Source organism: Episyrphus balteatus, chromosome 4 (genome assembly GCF_945859705.1).
Source record: "Episyrphus balteatus chromosome 4, idEpiBalt1.1, whole genome shotgun sequence".
Classification (NCBI taxonomy): Eukaryota; Metazoa; Arthropoda; class Insecta; order Diptera; family Syrphidae; genus Episyrphus; species Episyrphus balteatus.
Window position 1 is genome coordinate 72,199,858 of NC_079137.1, and position 22,478 is coordinate 72,222,335.

General features: G+C 29.0%; 1 protein-coding gene across 1 annotated transcript in view; it reads left to right on the forward strand.

Moving 5' to 3' along the window:
* The first annotated feature begins 14,022 nt into the window (after positions 1-14,022).
* The window catches only part of LOC129920268 (limbic system-associated membrane protein), a 100,074-nt gene continuing 91,618 nt past the window's right edge, over positions 14,023-22,478 (forward strand). Inside the window, exons 1-2 of the mRNA XM_056001572.1 lie at positions 14,023-14,209; positions 20,118-20,297. Coding sequence (XP_055857547.1) covers positions 20,204-20,297 — 94 coding nt within the window. The 5' untranslated portion in view covers positions 14,023-14,209; positions 20,118-20,203. The remainder of the gene's footprint in view (positions 14,210-20,117; positions 20,298-22,478) is intronic.

Sequence of the window (22,478 nt, forward strand, 5' to 3'; positions counted from 1 at the left end):
TTATTTTGACTTAATACCAAAAAACACCCTAATTTTCAATCGAAAATTCACGTGTCAAAATTTCAGCTTTTTTCAAAAAGTCGGTGGGTATTTCGTTTGTTAAAATGTCTATTTTCTGATGGTGTAAAAAAAATTTACATTAGTTTACTATAGAACATGTTTTAGTAAAATGCAAAAAATGAAAAAAGCTGGAATTCGAAAAAATTTTTTTTCATTGTTTACAATTTTGGCCTATTTATTCAAATTTACACTTTAATTACTCAAAAAAACGTAGGATTTCATGTAATATTGATTAATGTTACGGTTTTTGAGTAATTTAAGTGTAAATTTTAATAAATAGTCAAAAATTTTAAATAATGATAAAAAAATTTTCGAATTCAAGCTTTTTGCTTTTACCGAGAACATGTTCTATGGTATACTAATGTAAATTTTTGTTTACACTATTGGAAAGTAGAGATTTTAACGAACAAAATGCCCACCGATTTTTTGAAAAAAGCTGATATTTTGACACGTGAATTTTCGATTGAAAATTAGGGTGTTTTCTTGGTATTAAGTCAAAAAAAGGTTAAAAAATAAATATTTTAAATCAAATAAATTACAGTGTATTTGGGATATAATAAGGTAAGTTTTCACCAAATTTCGTAGAAAAATTTTTGTTTTTGAAAAAGATAAAAATAAAAAACCAAAAACTCGGTTTTTTGAATTTTTCACTTAAATTTTGAGGTTATGTTGATACAAAAGTTGTAGATCTTTTTATTACCTACAACTTTGTCATACAACTTTTTTCTATAGGACTTGTAGTTTTGCCGGAAATCGAGATATACCATTTTTTACCATTAAAAACTCAACCCACCCACTTTACGAACTCGACTCGCCCGTAATTTATTTTTCCTTTAATTTTCATCATATTCACCTAATTTTCCAATGGGTTCACTTCTACTATGATTTGTTTTGGTTTCAAAAATTATCGACCCTGGTCTATCTGACCAGTGGAGACATTTAAAAAAAATAACTTTTTAAATTTTTTTTTTCTTTTTCATGTTATTGAAGCTTTTCAAACCCAAAATGTTTGACAAAAACTCCAATTTTATAGCTGTCAAAGTTTTAAAAACATTTAAGATTTTGTGTAAAAAAGTTAGCCCAAATGTAAGCTTTGAAAAAATCCATACCTTGCCAAATTCAAAAATTTTTTTAAAGAAATTTAAGACTCAGGTGAAACGAAAACTTGGTTTTTAGCTCGATTATGTTTCTTATTATTCAATATTCCGCTAAAATATGACTTAACCTCATAAAAATGAAACAGTCAAAATTTCCAAAAAAAAAGTTGAAGTTTAAATTTTTTCTTTTCTTGTAATTGTAGCTTTGCAAAACAAAATTTGTTGCTTAAAAATTAATTTTGTATAAATAATAATTTTCCTATTTTTGTCCACTAAAATCCGTCTTATTTTAGCGGAATTTTGAATTGGAAAAAAAACTGTTGAATTATAAAAACCAAGTTTGTAGAGTTGGAAATCACTTAAAAAGCCAAAAATTTGGAGGTAAGCCAATCATTTCAGATTTGGTCCCCTAACTTCCTAACAGACTTATTTTGGCGGAAAATTCAATAACTCAAAAACCATGCAAGCTACAAATTTTTGTTTGTGCAAAAAATTAGCATTTAATTAGCTACAATGAATTAGATTGAGTTTTTATATAAGTAAGTGACTTATTCAAATTGCATATTAAAATGAAAATGATGGAAAGCTAAAATTGTTGAGACTTTAACGTAATATCATTTAAAAAAAGTTCTCATGAAACTAAGTATACAGAAAAGCGTTTGATTTTGATCTTTTCTAACCAATCTAGCCTATAAATGCCCTTGCATTTTGAAAATTAACCCTTTTTAATAAAACTTCTTTAATATTCATTAATTCAAATCAATTTACATACAAAAGTATTTCAAAACTCTTTTTTCATTTAACTTCCTGACACTTTCGTAAATTACCCCACCCTACCAATACCTAACTTTAGGGTTATTTCAATCACAAACACGAATAAAAACACAACCATTCCAACCTTGTTATCTGTTCCATCCTTCTCTATAATTTACAATAAACGAATCATTTTCGGGCTGATTGCATTCCTGTGGCAAGAAGCTAATCGAAAACAATTTATTTTCGGCTTCCAACCACGCGGTAGGTGACCACAATTACTATAAAGGCTGGGTCCCGACCATCCTTCGGTTGGGGGTAGATATAGATTTTATATTATAAAGAGTGTGATACACGTAATTTCCTGCACGTTATTTTGTGAGTGTGTTTGAAGAGTAGCAACACCAAAGCAAAGACCCCCTGCAATTTCACGGTGGTAGCATGGTTAAAAGTAGACTACTTACAAATATACGCTGCGCTCTGTCCTCCTACTACTTTACGATATGTGTGTGATTGATAGATTGATTGATTGATTAAATCATTTTTTAATGACTTGGCTATATCGATTTAATGAGAGTTATGTTGCTTTCAAGTTAATCAACTAACAATAAGTTACAAACAAATTCAAAAGGACCTCAAAGTGTGTCAGTTTTGTTGCAAATGATATTGATTCAAAAATTCAATTCAATTATCCTTATTTTTAAATTTTTAAATTGAATTTTCCATTTTTTTTTTGTCATCAATTTAAAGAAAAAAAAAAAAGAAACAAAAAAAGTCCTGAATTTTGACGAAGGACAAAAAAAAGTTATACGAAGAGTTTTTCTAAAATAATTAAAGTTTCTTTTTTGTTTTGTCATTTTTTGTTGTCCTCTTTCTAAAATATAAAAAAAAATGTGCTCATAAGGAATTTTTATCCTCGTGCGTTGTCGTCAAAGGACCTTTAACTTTTCTTTTGCTATCAAAGCGTTTGATGTGACAGCCATTTTGTACTCAAACTTTTTAACGCTCATTATCTTGATTTTGTTAGTTCTCCTTTTAAGTGACCAGAAATACCTATTTCCTCTTAAACAAAAAAAAAAAAAAATAAATAAAAAAGGACCAACATTCCACTTGCTCCTCGCTTTGGATCTACTCTGCTCATTCAAGGATAAAACGTTGAAAAAAAAATGAAAATCCTAAATAATATCTTAGTCTCTTCCGCCCGATGTGATGGCGACCGGTAAATGTGTGTTTGTTGATGTGTTTGTTTGTGTATTTGTGTGTGAGGAGGATAAATTCAACACCATTTTTTTCTATGAAGTTATTTTCATCAATGACCATCAGGAAAACAAAGAAGAAGAAGAGAAAAAAAGGAATAAAACAAATCCAAACGACTTCAAACGTATAGACTGCTTCCGGTACTTTCTTTTCTCGTTGAGTCCTTTGGCACACAAATTCACATTGGTTTGATGAACTGGAAAAAGTGGATGAATGTTTTTTTACTGTTTTGTTATATTTTTGTTGTTGTTTGAGGTGACAGACACTCTGGCACCTCAAAAGAATTTAGTCACACAAAAAAAGAGAGGCCTCCTTAGTTGGTGTTGAGCCTTAATTATCCTTTTTACCACTTTTCTCACTTATCCAGCTATTCACTTTTGTATTGTATATTTCACAAACTAACAAACAAGGATACTTCTCATCTACCAAAAGGGATTTGATTGACATTTTGGTTTCCTTCAATGAGTGTTTATTAAACGTTTCCTCTGTGGTTTATGTATTTTTTCTCTCTCTTTCTCTTTTGGTATTTCATCCGTTATGCTTGCCCTAAAGCCTATAAAACAATCAGGAGCCGAAAAACCTTGACTGAAGCTATATAGCATGCAAAAAACTAAACTAATGGTTAAGAAGGATGCGGAATGAAAGTCCTTCCTTCTTCAATTTAAACACTAATGGTATGTTTAAATTGAATTTTCTTCGATAGAGAGTCCTTTTTCAGTTTTCCTATTTTTCGATTTTCTAGTGTATTTCAGAAAAAGAGAGTGAGAAAGAGAATGATAGGGAGAGTGACTTGGAGTGGCCTTCGATGATCCTTCCGTTTTTTGTCGTGTTGGATTTATTCTATATATAAATTTTTTAGATTTTCTTCTTTTTATATTTTCATTCTTGATGGAAATGGAAAAAGGGAGTGAAGTTAAGTCCCTTTGTGGTTTTCTTTTTTTTTTTTTTTATTTTTGTGTTTTTTTTTTTCTGCTTCCGCAAGCTTTAACTAATTCGATTGAGCCTTTTTTCTTCTCTCTCCTTCATTCACACAAAAAATAAAAAATAAATTCTTATTCATTTGGTTTAGGTTTTTTTTTTGGAAAATGTGTTCATAAGCGTTAGCCTTCATACTTCTTATTGCTTCTTGTTATGATGAAGGGTGAAAGAAAAATTATTCTGACCGGAAGTGAAAAGTTGGCTTTTTAGAGAAAAATGGAGATGGAATGGAGAAGAAAAAGTCCTGGGGGTTTATATTATTTTTTTTTAAATCTAAAAATTGTCTTTTTATTCTCGATTTGAACCATTTGGGGAAATAATTTACGTTGAGGTTGATTTAGTTGTTTGAATTTTAGACCAAAATAATTTATTCTTAGAAATTGTAATTATAACTTACAAACGAGATTTTAAAAAATTGAGAAAAAAATAGATAGCGTCCCTTAAATAACGTTCGTTTGTGACACAATTTCAAGGCATTCAGCATAATAGCAGGTCAAGTTCATTATTGCTTCAATTCACTTATTTGAGTACAAAAAGTGATGAATATTTAATAATTTAATTAAAAGTGGAAAATGCATTCAGAGGACTTTATATTTTGTTTGAGAAATAAATTATCCTTTATTTACTGAGCAGAGTTCCAAAAACTGATTTTTCTTTAAGAAATTTAAAGTAAAAACCTATAGCTTTTCTAAAAGCGTAATTTTTTTTAACAAATGAATAAACGAATTAATGAATACAAATTCAAGCTATTGTGTTCAAAAAATTTAAAGTAAAACATAGATCAAACTATAATGCAGTTAACTGTCTATTTTTTTTTTTTTTTTTTTTTTTTTTGAGAATAGCTCCGTACATGAAAAGTTATAAAACCTTTAAAACCGTCATTTTATGAGCTTAAAAAAAAACTTCGACACATAGATGGTGCTATAAAAAAAAGTTATTAAAAAAAGAACTAAAAAATAATTTTTTTTTTCAAAATTTCCATTGCAAAAAAAATATTTTATTTTACAAATGTTAATTTGCTTTAGATTTTGCCATTGAAAACTTTTAAAAATTATGATATACGAAAATTTGTCACGCATTTGTTTTTTGTTTTTTAACGCCTAAATTAAATAAAATTTCGTTTCTACAAACAGAATGCGTTCTTAATGTTGCTTTTCAATTTAATACTTTTTGTTAAGAACATTTTCACTTGATTGCATGGAAATTGTGACGAGCTCAATTCAAGTATTTCGTAAAAGTTTCGGGTTTTTAGTTTTATTAAATTAAAAAATTTCATGTTATTAGCTTAAAATGGACAATCTAGAAAAAGTGCTTTCAATAGCTTACTTATAATTATTTAAAAGCAACCATTTCGTTTGTTAAAACTGCTTAAAACAATCAAATAATGTTGAAACAGTTAATAAATATGTTTTCTTTTTGTTAAAACTTAAATGACAATATTTACAAAGGTCAAAAATTTATCATTCATACGATAAAAAAATTTCCATTTATGTTAACTGGCTTTATTTAAAGGTTAGTTAGTTCCCTGTTGAAATTCATTATTCGATTGAGTGGGCTTAGCTTTTCCATGAATATTGAAAAATTAACAATAATTTCCATTTAAACAATTAAATAAACAAGTTTTTTTTTAATGAACAAAAAAAAACAATGTTTCGCCATAATAAAGTCAATTTCAAAAAATAGCACCAAATTTAATTTTGAATGCAAATTTAGATACATATATTTTTGTAAATTTTTTTTTATTTATACCCAGAAAAAATATAAAATCAATGAAAACCCAACATAGGAGTATTGTCATCAAAAACCTGGCCATAATTATTTTTCGTGTTTTTTGTTATTATTTCTGTTTAAAATGAGTATTCCTAACAAGAAAATACAATACAAACCTAGTTTTTTTATTTTTATTTTTTTATCAAAAATTAAAAAATTTGATTTTTTTCCTCATCCCTACTACGCAATTCTCAGTTTCTTGTCTCTCTTCCCCAACCTTAATTAAGATCACCCAAAATAAAATACATTAATGACATCAGTAAATTTAATTTAAAAATAAAAAACGTTGCATAAAGTAAGGAGTATTTTCTATCAGAAAGTGAAAAACTAATTGACCCTCAATTCTCTAAAGAGCACCTAAGAGCACCCAATTTTTGTTGCATTGTGTTAAAGAATATATAAACTAACTAATTAGTTTCATTTCATCGCAGAATAACGGGGTATATTAAAACAAAATCATTAAAGTTCAAATAATAACTTAGCAAAAATATCAAGTTTTGAGATACTAGTTCTTAGCCCGAATTAAAATAGAAAAACTGAAAAAGAATACTCCATTAAAATTTTACACTTACCAAAATACTTCGCATTCAAATAAAAATGAGGTAGATGTAACAGTTAACTTTGAACTCATCTTTTAACAAGACACGATCAAAAAACAAAAAAATGACTGCACTATATTCACTAATGTTTATTTTGCACCCACTTTGCCAAACTTTTTGGTAACAATTTTGATTTTCAGAAAATCGACTTATGACCAAGTTTTTACTGCAAATACTCCTATGTGCACCGGTTAATGAAATCCAAATTAAAACAACACAAAATTCGACTTAAAAAAAAAATGGCAACATAATATTTTTGTTGTATCTATTTTTACTTGCGATATAGGTACTATAGGGCAAGTTTAGGATTCGTAAAAAAAATCGAACTCGAGATAACAATTTTACATGACATTACGATGATGGAGAATGCCAAAAAAGTTGGTCCGGCAATTCTGTCTGTGTGTCTGTCTGTCTGTCTGTGTGTCTGTCTCTATCTGGAGTTGCAGCCTAAACGAGTGAAGTGATTTTCTTCAAACTTGGTAGTTAGCAGTTTTTGGTGATTCCCTAGAGGGGAAATTGAAATTTATTTTTTAGGACCAAAACTAACGGTACCTGCCATATAACGGAAATAGAAAAGTTAATTTTTTTCAAAAACGGCTCTAACGATTTTGATTAAAATTTTTGTGTGTTTTAAATACAAAAAATATTTTTTTTACCGTTATTAACGGTACCTGTCATATAACGGTTTTTTTCGTTTCTGAATATCTCGTACAACATTAACCCGATTTTAATGAAAATTTTTATACAAAAGTGTGTAAGTAAAAATAATATTAAAATTTTTGAAAATTTTCAAAAAACGCATTTTTGGTTTTTTTTAAAATATTTCAAATTTTTTTTTTGAAAAATCAATTTTTTGAAAACGGATCAATGAAAAATTTTGAAATTTATTTTTTATATGTAAATTAATTATTTCTTCAAAATGGCATACCAACTTTTTTTTTGAAAAATGTTAAAAAATTGTTATACAGGGTGTCCCAAAAGTAATGGATCAAACGAAATATGCTGATAGACCAACTTTCGGACTCTCAGAATTTGGTAACTTGTTCATCCCAAATCCTTACGGTTTTCGATTTAATGCAGTTTTTGTGAAATTTCGATAAATCCCGACTTTGCAACAGTATTTTGCTTCCTCAGCTCATAATTGATTTTTGTTTTTTACAATTCTTTTACTAAAACATTGCCTAATAATAAGAAATAATTAATTAATCAAAATAATTTTTATTTCATACGCCATTTTGCTGCAAATTAATTAACAGTTCCATGTTTTATAAAAACTCAATTTCTTTCTTTTATTTCAGAGCACCACCCTGAAAAAAATTTGTATGGTGTGGCACTGGTTTATTATTTTGAAAACTTGTCGTGTTATTGCAGTTTTCAAAAATGTATAAAAGTTTCCAAAATGGCATATTTGTTTTTTTTTTTAAGATAATTTAAAATGGAGTTTAATTAATTATAAAAACAGATTAAATTTTTCTATACTACTTATGAAATTTCTTCAAAAAATTAAATTTTAAATTTCTTGAATAAAAAGCTTTAACATTATAGCTACTTTAAGCATAAGAGCAAGTACGTGCGACCCCAGTCGTGCAATTTATTTTTTTATTTTTTGATAGGACAAAAAATTAAAATAAACAAATTCTGAAAATATAAAAAAAAATTGTAATAAAACCAAAAAAAACTACTTAAATATTTTATTGAATTTCCAATAAAAAAAAATAATAATAATAATTATAATGAATACCATTCTAAACGATGCCTATTCAATCGAATTTATTAAATTAAAATTGAATTTTCCACTCGAACAAGCCATTATACTACTCCTCTCCTCTATATACACATCGAGATTGCATCTACCCTTCCATTTTACCATTTTTAAGCTTTCTCTGCAATTTAAACACATATAATGTAGACACCAGCCATACACTCAAACAACAAACAGCAACATTCACAGAATAATAATTTATTATTTCGCCCTCTTTCCCATAAAAAAACACTGAACGATGCGGCATGTGGTGCAAAACCTCAGATAAATAAATATATCTACAACAACAAGAATAATAAAACAACAACAACAAAAAACAGAGAATACAATGATAATAATAAAAAAAAAAAATGCAAAAAAAAAATAATAATAATAATTTCTGTGTTTTGCTCTGATAAATAAAAATCGAACAACATTTTATATTTTTATAAACGAAAACCGCAAAAACACACGACAATACTTTTTGCTGTTATATAAAAAAAAAAACTGCTTGCTGCTCCTTCTGCTGGTATTTCTGCTTCTGCTGTTATAATGCAACAGCAATAATGAAAAATCATGAAAACAATGATTGTCAGGAAAAAGGACATACACAAACACATATGAACGACATACGTACATAAATAATATTAAAACCTTGCTCATCATCATTAGTGGAAAAACGCATCATTATCCTGGTGGAGGTTATGCATATTCAACCAAACAAAAAATATAAAAAAAAAACAAAAAAAAAAAACACGCAATATTTTTGACAGAGTAAGAGAGGAGAGAAAAATCCTTGCTTTTTGTATTTTTTGTTATCCTTTTAAGCCCAAGGAATATCATGTTGCTGATACACCTTGCCTTAACACACAAAATGAAGTAACACTCTATGTAGTCCTGCACGTAGTTGGGTTTATAGTTTTAACATGCAGCACGTACTACGGGGTGTATGAGTAACTTTTTTTTTCTTCATGTTTTTTTTTTTTCGTTTCTTCAGTATCGCTGCTGCCGCCCTATACTTTCTCATATTATACGGTAAGGTATCGTAGAGCACGTTATGGTGCAAGCTTTGAAGAGAGTATGAGATCGTTTAACTGAATTGAAGTCAATTTAAGTCAAGGCTTTCTCCTTGTCCTGCTCAAATGTGGGCTTATGTGAATGTAGGTAGTTTCCCTCTACCTTCGCTCATTTTCGTCCTTAATACCATCAACATATTACTATGCTTAAAGGGATGATGTTGCTTACACACACTTACACACACTCAAAACTTACTCCCGCAATTTTTTGTTAATATTCTCATTGAGTTGTTCCCCTGAGACATATCCGCATTATATACATAGGTAGAGGGTACCTACCATAAGGAGCTCTGCGAAATAATCCCATATATCACTTTTTTTCAAATTATTTCATTTTTTTTTCGGGGCGAAGGATACAAGTGGATTTATATTTGAATAAAACCATATTTGGAGAGGGGCTTTATATATTTTTAGGAAAAAGAAACCATAAAGGGTGACTTTAGTTTTTTGGTGCTTATTTTTTTGTTCAGTTTTTTCTTTTTTTTTTTCTCTGTGAGAAAATATATGAAGTGCCAAGCGTACTTTTGGGAATGAAAATATATTTTATAAGGTGAGAGTAGGAAATATACAAATTTGATGAAGATATAATTTTTTTGGGTAGGTGCTTCAAGTTAGTCTTTCATGAGAAAATATTATATAGAAATTTTGTATTAGAATAGTGTTACATGTTTGTACAATATTTTGGAGGACTCTTTACTGAAGGGTGTTGTAATCTTTTTTGGAATTATTTTGGATAATATTTTTTTTTTTTTGGTACAAGATTGTAAGTTAATTTGATGGGAATTATTTGAAATATCAAAGGAATTTGGCATAAAATTATTTGTACAATAAGGAGCTTATTTAATTAAAAAAAAAAATAAATAAATTTAAAAAAAAGGAATTATGAGCAAGCCAAAAATGTTAGATTATAGATGTCGGATCTCTGCAAAAGAGTGATGAGTACCTCAGGGAACGCACATTGGACCACTTTTTTACTTGCGATATAGGTTCTATATTTGAAGTTATGCATTCGTATAAAAAAAAAGGTGAGATAACATTTTTCCATGACATTACGATGGTAGAGAATGCTAAAAAAGTGGGTCCCGGAAGTCCGTCTGTCTGTCTGTCTGTCTGTCTGTCTGTCTGTCTGTCTGTCTGTCTGTCTGTCTGTCTGTATAAGGAGATACAGCCTAAACGGATAGACCGATTAATGTCAAACTTGGTATGTAGCGTTATTTGGCGACTCTCCAGAGGGGTTTTTGGAATTAATTTTTTTGGACTAAAAATAACGGTACTTGTCATATACCGATTTTAGTAAAATTGAAATATCTCAAAAACTGCTCCAACGATTTTGTTTAAAAAATTCAAATGTTAGTTTTAAGCTATGGTCTATCTTCTTATGAAAATTTTTTTTTTGGAAAATCATTATTAATGGTACCTGCCATAGAACCGTTTTTTTCAAATCCGATTATCTCCGAAACTGCTTGTTCGATTTCAACGAAACTTGTTGTGAATAAGCATTTATAGAATTTAAATATAAACCAAAAAACAATTTCAAAAATTTTTGGATTTTTAAAAAAATTTTGAAAATTTTTTTTTTGAAAAATCAAATTTTCGAAAATGGGACATTGAATTTTCTTGAAATTTTGTCTTTCTGAATTTAAATGAACAAAAAAATCTTACACATTTAACTAGTGTTTTTTATGAAAGAAAAAACATTTCATGAAAAACTTGACCACTTCGCAACTTAATTCACTTGATAAATTAAAAAAAAATTATTTACTAGGCATGAGTACCTAGCTAGAACAGCATCTGAGGAAAAACTTTGAGCCTGTTGAGCGCCCACTTACACTTCACCTAAAAAGCTGAAATTTCACGTGAGTAATACAAAACACATATGCAACCAATTTTTGAGTGGGGAACAACGGAAATGTAAAAACCAAAAAATTGGACCACCCTAATATGGGTGTTATGATTATTTTAAGTTAAGGAATGTCCTATAATAATTTAGCTGTCTATGAGGTCCTAGATTTGATGTAGCAACAATAAAAATTTAAAATGCTCTTAAAAATGGTTTTAATTTTTTTTTTTTTTTCATACAATCGATTTATTCCAATGCAGTGGCTTGAGGGATGGTAAATCACTCCTGTAAGGTCTGAAGTTGAGAGGCAAACAATTCTCCTCAAGTTTTGAATCCTCTAGTTTTGAATCTTTTCTACTACATTATTCTTTGAAGGCCCATATCTGACTTCAATAACTAAAAAATTGTTTGGGCAGTCGGTTCGGAGAGCTTGAACTTGGTTTTGATTGTAACGTTTTTCCTATACATAAAACATTTTAGAGCTTTTACGGTGTCTTCAACTTTTCTTGTAGGTACAACCTGAAATATAGTTTTGGAGTCAGGGTTATCCCAAAATATTTATATATTTTTTCATCACCTTTAATACCTACGCTTCTAAGAGCTATCTCCAATGTGTCTCTTGTGTAACGTCCAAATACCAGCTTTTTTGGAGTCTATCAAAATTTTTTGTAGGTGCAAACTGAAATTTAGACTTGGAGTCAGGGTTATGTCAAGCTATCGATATTGTTTCACTATCTGTTAAGCATCCGCTTTTTAGAATTTTTTTATTCTCTTCTGTAACGCATTTCATTATTTCTGAGTACCAGCTTTTTTAGAGCCCCTCAACATACAAACTGAAAGTTAGTCTTGGAGTTATGTACATTTGTTCCAAGATATTGATACCGTTTGACAACCTCTAAGGCCTCCGCTCCTAATAACTGCTTTTGGTCACCTGTGTAACGCCGGATCACCCGCTTTTTTGGAGTCGCTCCACTTTTCTTGTAGGTGCAAACTGAATTTTAGTCTTGAAAATTCGTCTTGGAAAAAACGTCAAGAAATCGACGTTGTTTTGCTACCTCTAAGGTCACCTCTCTAAGAACTATTTTTACTCTTTTGTGTAACGCACTGTATTGCTTTGGAAAACTAGCTTTTTTGTAGATGCAATCTGAAAGTTGGTCTTGGAGTCACAGAGTTGTACCAAGGTATTGATACCATTTCAGCACCTTTAAGGCCCACGCTGCTAAGAAAAATTTTAAATCCCCTGTGTAACGCCGGAATTAGTCTTTTCATTTTTGTTGCAAATATAAACAAAATTTAGTCTTAAAGTCAGGATTATGTTAAGAGTTTTATTAGTTAATTCAGTCATGGAGCTCCTCAGCAGACTAAAAAAAAAAAAGCTGGCATTCAGGCGTAACACAGGAGAGTAAAAATAAATAAAATGAGTGAATTAAGAGATAAAATTCTTCTGTAGTTGATTGTTTGGGTCTCCTTCTTGAAACCCTTCCAGAATTATAAATGTGGAAAAAACTTGGTGTTTGCATTCTTGTTGAATTAAAAAGGTATTCTGTCTTCTCCTGGAATTTTAATAGCCGTGTTTAAGCACAGTTAATCAATTAATAAATTGCTTTGTCAAGAACTTTGCAAGCATTTTCCATAAAAAAAAAAAATAAAAAATCCAATTGAAAAAATATCCTCTTAGAAAATATACTTAACATTTATACGAGAGTACCTCTTATGACCAAATATTCAAAGTTACATTTTTTTCTACTTTATTATAACCAAAAATTCAGGTCACCATTTAATTTTCAATATTAAAATAGAAAAGTAAAAGAAAAAAAAAACATTTTCATTCCCTCTTCAAAAAAAAATTAAACATTCCATTCAAATAAAATTTAACTTGCAGATGTTTTCTTAAAAAAAAACATTCTTATCTCATTGCCATCACCAAATGAGACTGAATTTGTCTTTTTTTATTTCATTTAACTTCTACTGATGGTTTCTCAATTTAACTAAAGTCTCGCCAGTTTTTCTCTCTTACAAAAACTTTAACTAACTTTTTCAAGTATTTCTTTTTTTCTAACTTTTTCTTTTTTTTATACATTTTCAGATTGAAGAAGTTCAATAAATGAAACAAAATTTCTCTTCAAACCAAAACTAGCAGTATAAAATTGAACAAAAATAAATAAAAGAAGAGAAAAGAAGAAGAAAAACCCTCCGAGGCAACTTTTTAACCAAAGAAACCAAAAAAAAAAAACCACAAAAAAACTAGAGCAAAAAGTCAAGAAACTCATACTTGTACGTAACCATTCAGCAAGGATCTCACTCTCCAGCCATTAACTGAACTATTAATGCCTATATAGAACATCATTTCTTCTGGGTAACCAAAAAAAAGAGGCGACGAACCAACCCCATCACCATCACTGACACACCATAATCCGGCAAAGGCACATTAATCCTGGACGTTTTGTCCTCTCCTTAAGTTCCTCCCAAAGAAATACCATTAAAGTTGGGCTAAGCAATAATTTCTTCGTCCTTTTTTCCTTCCTTGCTGTCGTAGTGTAGTTTTTGGAGGGACGAACTCCGATTCTGTATAGCTCCAGGACCTCCTCATGTGCCAACAGACAACGACGAAGAACAAACTATACGAATATGGGGATGTCATTATACTGTAATTCATTATAGTGAAGATATACACAATATAGAGAGTACACAAGGACTAGTACACGCTCCGAGGACAAGGATAAGACAAGAAAATAACGCTTGGGTTGTACTAAAGTTGTACTAGAACACACCACACATCTTCAAGAGAGCGTGTGTATGTGGATGGTCCTTGCACAAAGATAAATGGATTCGCATATGAAAACAGTCCTTTTGCTTTGGCACACTCATATAAAAGATACAAAAAACGTGGTGAAGTAGTCTGGTCACTTGGGAGTCGAGACTCTGTCTAAGATTGCTCACAAGGATCATAGAATAATTTTAAGGACACAAAAAAAAAAAAAAACAAACAAAAAATACACAGAATTACAAAACTTTGAAAGGAAAATTCCCAAGAGTAGGTAAGCAGGATTCATTTACAAGATTTAGATTGTATATATTCATCTTTGAATAAACAAAAAGGAAGAAAAAAAAAAACAAACCAAAACTTCAGTTCAGTTCAGAGAGATGCAATGTTTTTGGAGGAGGAGGTGAATGTATCTGAAAGCATTCCGCTTGGATGCTCTCTTGTGCATGAAATAGTGTGTTCCTCCTTCGCTTTTGCATCTCTGTGGGAAAAAGGATTTGTTTTTTTTTTTTTTTTTTTTTGTTTTTGATAATTCCTTCGCTTTCTTTTATATCCTTTTTTCTCTTAATTTTTGTTTTCCTTTCTTCTTTTCTTTAATTTGAAATTGTTTTTATTCTCCTCTTGTTTGCTTTTTTTTGTTCATTATTATTTTTTTACGTCATATATCCTGCGACGTCAAAAAGATTTGAATTATATAAAATACAAAAAAAAAAATAGCATCAGATGGGATTTTACATTCCAAGGATTTCCCAGTTGGTTTTTGTCTTTTTGATCTGTTCTCGTCGCCGTACTTTGCTTCTTGTTTGTTGTATGTATTTGTATATCCCTGCACTTATTTTATTCATTTATTTTTATTTACCATGTATTCTAGGAAAAGTAGTTACATACTTGTAATGGGAATGAGGGAAAAATGTATATTCATTAATTTAATATGATGCAACAGTCAGTCATCAGCATCACAACAAAACACATGGGAAAGTCGCAGTAGGATATTGTGACAAATACTATTATCGTGAACTCAGGTGGAATTGTGCAACCACATGTTGGTTGAGTTGTTGCTTTGAGATTTGTATAATATTTACATTTAATCCTGTTTTTATTTTTTATTTTTTTTTTTTGTTAGACTTGATTCTTTGACTTGAAAAATGTAATTACAAAAATTTCAAATTAAGATAGATGAAAAATAAATGTTTTAAGATTGTATAAGAATTTTCTTTTTAAATTTAAATGAATTAATTACATATCAAGGGATTAGAGTTCTAAACAGAGATTAACTTTTTCAGCTTAGACTTCAATAGTGTTAAATCAAGTGGTAATGTGAAAGAAAGAAGGAGAACAAACTGAAAATTTTGAAAGAGATGAATTTTCCAAAATGGATATGAACACTTTTTGTCATAACTCAAAAAATGTCAATTGTAAATTCCGATTTTCAACTGCTAATTGCTTTGCTTGTCAAATTTTACTTGTATTGATGAACATTTTTTTAACTTCTTTTAAAACTTTCCAACAAAAACAAAATGAGTTTAATGATTCGTGTTTAACGACTTAGAACTTAAGCTTAAACGTTCAAAAAATTTTGTAGGCTTTTAAAATTCAAAGTTTTTATAAACAATCAAACTTTTTCAACAAATTTATAAAATAAATTTAATTAATGTCAGCTATTATGGAAACATTACCACATATAACTCAACCTCTCAAAAAAAAAAAAAAAAAAAAAAATATTTTTGACGACTTTATAAATTCGTTGTGTTTACTTCATCTTGAACCCTGATTCTCACTTTTATCAGTGTATCATAAAACTTTTGACGTGATAACGTCTTATTAATCGATGAACCATGGCAGCCACCACAAAAAAGTGACGCCATTTTCTTCCGTTTCACTCTCGCACTTTCGCAGTGCACGCAAAAATTTCAATTCAAAATTAAAAATAAACTGTTGGAGACACAAAAATTTTCTATAACTTATTTCAAAGATAATAACCTAAAGTTAAATACATTTGAAGGATTTTAAAAAATTCCATCATTTAATAGGGTAAATAAAGGTAAAACAAAATTTCAAAAAATTGGCTATTTTCTAAATGCGACAATGTTAAGAGTTGATTTTTTTTTAATCAATGGATAAATTTATTGCAAGGCTGACAATGGTAATGAAAGAATTCTAAAAAATTTCAAAAATAAACTATTAATGGTTTCTAAAACTAAAACATGCTGTAGACCTTTGACAAAGTAGTGATTATAGGTAGGGACATTTTTTTTGACAATTTGAAAAACGTCATTCAAAAGATAATAAAAGAAAAAGTTAATGGTATGATACGGATTTTTTTTTAAGTCTCTGCGTTTCGAAATATGAATTTTTGAAAAACACCTACTTATTTTGGGGTATTTTTGGGTGAGTTTTTATTTTTTTAAATTTTTTATAGCATTCAAAAAATCTCAAGATTATAGAACATGTACTCTATGACTGTGCGCATTAGGTTATCCGTTATTTCCCAAAGTGATGTTTTCGGGGTTGACACCCCCCAGATCGAAAGTTTGGGGCCTAAATACGGGGAATTTAGAATTTTTATTGAATTTTGTTTAAAAATTATTCACCTAAAAAATGACATCAAAAAAGTTGCAAGCAAAGTAACGTAGGTATTTAATAATATTTATTTAATATAAAAACGGCAAAAATTTTAAAAAATTAAAATTTTTAATTTATACACAAATTTTTGAATTCAATATTTGAAAAGAATTAAAAACCAATAAAACTGCATTTAAAATTATGTGATAGGTGAAAGCAAAAACTACGAAAACAGCTAATAATTTCAAAAACCGAAATAAAATATAAAAAAAATTTTTAACGGGAAATTTTGAATGTAATCTTTTAAAGGAACTATTTTCCAACCAGAATCATCAAACATTTTAAAAATAGATGATTTAACTCGAGAGAAAAAAAATTTTATGTATGAGTTAAAAATTTCCCATACAAATTTGTATGGGGAAAGTATGACCTTAGAGGCACGGGTTAATGACCTCCAAACATTTTTTTTTGCTAATTTCCCCTTATTTAGGCCCCAAACTTTCGATCTGGGGGGTGTCTCCCCCGAAAACATCACTTTGGGAAATAACGGACACCCTAGTGCGCATATTTGTGCAAAAAAAAGGTATTTCAAAACGGTGTCTTACTGAATAACGGGAAAAACAAGTTTTTTTGTCTCAAGTTTTTTGGTCTTTTTTAACCGTTTTGTGTTTTTATCTTTTTTTTGTTCAACAGATAAATAAATGAAATTTATATTGTAGATAGATAATAGACAGGACTATATCTGTGCAAAATTTCAATCAATTTTGTAGTCACAATTTTGAGATAACGGTAAAATAAAGTATTATTATTTAACAGGTTCTATCTTTTCATCTAAAGCAAATAAAAATTTGATTTAACTTTATTGAGAATCCTGATGATGTTACCTTGGTATATAACACATAACTGTACATTCACTACAAGCTACACAATGTTAAATTAAAAAAACTTGTGAAATACCTCAAAACACCTGTGGAGAACTGTTGATCATGAACAGCCACCAGTGTGGGAAGTACCGTAATCTCAGTTTGGAATTTCGACATTGGTTGGTTTTAAATAAATTATTTTAATACTTTTTGAGCACTGTAAAAATTTAAAAATGGTTTTATTCTTAAGAAGAAATACTTGGATTTTAAATTGCATAATTTTTTTTGTTAGCTTTTAAAATAAAAAAAAAAATGTAATGAAAAATAAAAAAGGTATTTTTTATCGCTTTTTCTTGTAAATTATGATTGTTTGAAATAAGTAAACGCTTCAATTGACTCATTTAAAAAAAAAAAACACAACCTGTTTTCTGACGACGTTATCACGTAAAATCATCGTCCGTAAACCGGCTTTACAGACAACCTCTTTTTTTTCTGTTTGTATTGAACTTTTTCTCAATATTTTTAGAAAAGTGTTAGTGAGGTCATCGAAAAGCCTGCCCATGAAGAATTTAATCCAAATTGAAAAATATATAAACTTCTAACCTTTAGTATTTATTTTAAATATTTTAAATCTTTAGTTGAATATTCATGAACCCCTTTGAGGATTTTTGTTTAAAGAACGCTTGTACTTGAAGAATTCGATTCGAGTATCGATTCTTTCTGCATGAAAAGTTTTTCCTGCTCATTTTGTATATATGCAAATGCTTTTATATGACCTTAAACCTGTTTAAAGTCGTCTCAAATCAGTTTAGTATGTCCTAGTTGAATGTACCCAATAAAATTCTACCTAGCCAACAAAAATGAATTAAACAAAAATATTGAAAGCCATTGAAACAGAAGTGGGTTAAGTTAAACAATTTTATTTTAAAACTAAATGGTAACATACGCATACCGACCAACACGCAACAACATTTAAAAAGTATCTTTATTCATCAACATCATCATCATGTGGTAAAATGTTTTCTATATAGAATTCCATTACTGCGTTTTCCGTTGCATCATTCATTCCACTTTATACTTAGTTTGGTATACATACTCCATTCAGATTTAAAATTCTTCACGAGTTTCTGTATCCCGAGAAACATTACCAAATAACATCACACATCTCAAAGTTATGCAAGTACTCGTTTAGTTATATAAAAAAAAAATAAAGTAAAGAAACAAAAACGGATATAGTTCTTCTTCATCATCATCATCATTCCACAGGGTCGAATTAAATTTATGTGTGTGATACACAGGCATACAACTGGCCTCGAGAAAACTAAATTTTTAAATTATAGGCAAATAAATTAAGTAGTCAGTGAGTTTGAACATAAATCTTATTTGTAGATTTATATTATTATAAGCTCTTAGCAACATGTTGCAGAAAATATGTATGACTTTTTATTCAAATATATAAAACAAAAACAAAATTGCAAATTGCCCTTTTGCAGAGGAAAAAAATATGTAATCTTCTTTATAACAACATGTTGCAGAAACAAATATCCCAGGAATTCATTAATTTATTTTGGGCTAAAACGACTTACGCCTCAAATCCACGACATAACCAAATTTAGAGCTGATTATGACCTCAAACATTCTTAGAAACATGTTTCAGGGACACAAAATTAAGATAGTGTTGTCTCTAACCTCTAAGCAACATGTTACAATAGCAAATATATCTAATATTTAATAAATTATGTCAGCAACACTAATTACAGCAAAATGAGGCTTACATTAGCAGCACCAACATGTTGTTGCAAAACAATAATGTAAGTGTTGATGAGCCAAATGAATCTATACAGTTTTTTTTTTTAAATATGTTGCAGAAACAAAATAAAGGCAATTCTTGAATCTATTATTATGAACACATGAACTTACTACTGAAACTAGGTATACTAAAAAAAATAATTTAAAGATTTTTTTTCGAACTCGTCATCTTCAATACCTTAAGCCACATGTTGCTCTTTCAAGCCACATGTTGTTTACTCAATGCAGTTATTCTAACTACTAAATAGCATTAAAAACGACTGTACCAACTGCTGATAACTTAAGGTAAAAAAGTTTTGTGCTACAAATAACTTTGATGGATCAATATAGTCTTAGCAACATGTTGCAGAAACTTATGTTATTAACATCAATTTTCATACAACTAAGTGCATGTCAAAAAAAACACCTCCAGCTTCTAGGAAACAGTTAATGAACTTTGTGATCCCACAACTTCTAAGCAACATGTTGCAGAAACAAGTATGTAATCATTTATGTACATAAAATACTGTTTATCTGTAAGATTCTTCCACAGCCATCAAGGCGCTGAACAAAAATATCACCAACACGCTCCTGTAATCATAATATTTTCCCCAATGTGCAATTTTGTATGCGTCGTTGGTCGTGTTGGTTGTGTAAATGCGTTTTTGCCAACAATGAAAAGTACTTTTCACATCGTTTTTATTATTATTTGTTTAAAAAAAAAGGACGTCATAGAAATGCAACACCAGATGTGGTGTCATAACTTTCTAGCTTGAGTATTTTTTTTCAATTTTTATTTTTTCTCTGTTCCTCCTGGATTTACCCTTACTATATTCCATCCCCATAGTTACTAGAATTCTATTTTCTAGAAAAATAGCTTTTATGTATTTATTTTTCTATCCCTAAAGCTGAATGAAAAATTAGATAACATAACTATAAGGATTTTTTTTTTTTTTTTTGTTGTTATAGGTATACTATATCGCCTTACAGGAAAAAAAAAACAAGACAACGTCACGGATAAACATATTCGAAGGAACAACAACAACAACAAAAAGATGCAACGAGGACATACAATGCAACTGTGTTCGTGGAAGCATACCAGCGAGCTATTTGCGCTCGTGATAATTTTTTTTGTAAATATACAAAATGGTAAGTTTTTATCCTTTTTTATACTATTTTTTCTTATATAAAATAAAACTTAAAAAATAAGAAAAGAAGAAAGAGAGGAGATGATGGTATAGTTGAGGTGCAGTAAAAGTTGTGATTTATTGTTTATACAAAAATATAAAAAAAATAAAGACAAAAAACTAACACATATGGGGACAAGGACATACACAATTTTAAGGATAAATAGGGTGGTAGCGGACAAAATAAGCGTTCTTCCCGACAATTTGCCGTGCATAAATCAGGAAGCAAACATTCACTATTCTCTGTGCCATTGTGCATTCACTATTCACATAACGGCCATGTTACCATGAGAAAAGGAAAAGGAGATTTCCTTCACTTGCATGTGCTCTGGAGCATTGTATTTGTGTCCTTTAGATAAAAGTTAAGTTAAATGTTATACAAGAAATAAAGGATATGTATTTTTTTTTTTTTGCTTGATATTTGTATTCTTATATTCTACTGTAGTGTGGGTGCAGTAAATGTCAGGTTTTTTTTTGAAACGTTATGACCAAAACGTAATCTAGCAGAATGCATAACTAGAAATAAAGTGAAAAAAGGACTTGATGAGGATGAAGAGCGAAGTTTTTGTATCGTATACTAACTTGAAGGTGGCTGATGTGTTTCGTGAGGATATTTTGTATGGTATTTGCGTTGAGGAGGAGAAGGACTCAGATGAAGATATGAGTGGTACCTGTTTAGGAATATGTTTAAGTTGTTTTATGTTGCAAGGACAAGAGCATCACATCGAAAATTATAGAAAAGGACGAGCGACAGAAAAAAAAGATGATTTTACGATTTTATATTGCATCACAAATAAGTCCTTTTCATCGTTCATAGAAAGATAACGAAGTGCAAAGTGAATTGATTTTTTTTTTGTGTTAGTTTCTTTGTTTGCTTGTTTGGTTCTTATTTGTGATGTGTCATTTTGGAATTTTTTATGAATTCAAAGTGACATACAAACAATATGTTTTTGCCAAGGAATCGAGGATGTGTATAATAAAAATGTCAATGAAAAATTCATGAGATGGAATTAATTTTTTTTTTTTATTTCTTTCGTTTGATACTTTCAATAGCGCTGATTGTGAAGCAAATTGAAAAACATCTTCGATATGATTAATTTAAATTTATTCCTTCTTTATTATTCAGTAGAATTGTTGACTTCTTTAAGAAATCAGAATTTTTTTCTAAGCAACAAAGGGATTTTTTAAAGAGTTTAAAGAGGAATTTTATATTTTTTAAAATGTTTAAAATTTTTTTGAAAAAAAGCAAAAAAAAAAAACTAAAGTCTGTTAATATCATGACTTTTGGCTATAGAGGGCATCATATTTTAGAAGTTAACATAGCCTATAACTAGAAGACAAACAAGACAATTTTAACGACATCTTTTTTGTTAAAAAATAATAACTTGTTTAGAAGTTATGAGAGAAAAAACATAAAAAATTATCAAAAAATCTGTTAATGACATAACACTCTTATTGTTTCACCATTTTCATTATTCAAATAATATGAGGATTATTATGCTGAAATGAGGTAAAAGGGTCCTGTAGTCGAAACACAAAGAAAGAACCATTTTCGAGAAAATTTTAAAAACTCAAAAAACATTGTATTTAAAACAAAATCAGCTTAATTCATTTTTTTTTTCATGGTAATTTAGCAGTTTTGATTTTAAAACCTACATTTGTTTTTTTTTTTTTCAATAAAAACATAAGGATTATCAATGTGTGATTTCATAATAAAATTAAATTATTTTTTATTTGGTTATTTGATGTGGAAAAATGATTTTTATTTGGCAAATTGACTAATTCAACGAAAAAAAATATATACATACATGTTTTTTATGTGTGTTTAGCTATGGTATTCGAATTAATCATGTTGGTAATTTTTATCTTCTAGGAAAAAGCATCAACCCAAACAAATATTTGTAAATTAAAAAAAAAAATGAATTGTGGTAAAAAGTATTAATTGGAAATGTAGGTTAATATTCAATTAAGATTTAAATGATAATTTCATTTTCAATAAAAAATGTATTTATGTAGGTAGGTATAAAAGTTTTTTTTTTAATCACTTATAACTGTTTTGTGCTGCATATTACCATGACTTTCGAATTAACATCACATAAAAACTTATGTATTTCTTGTTTCATACTTTTAAGAATTAAATTTT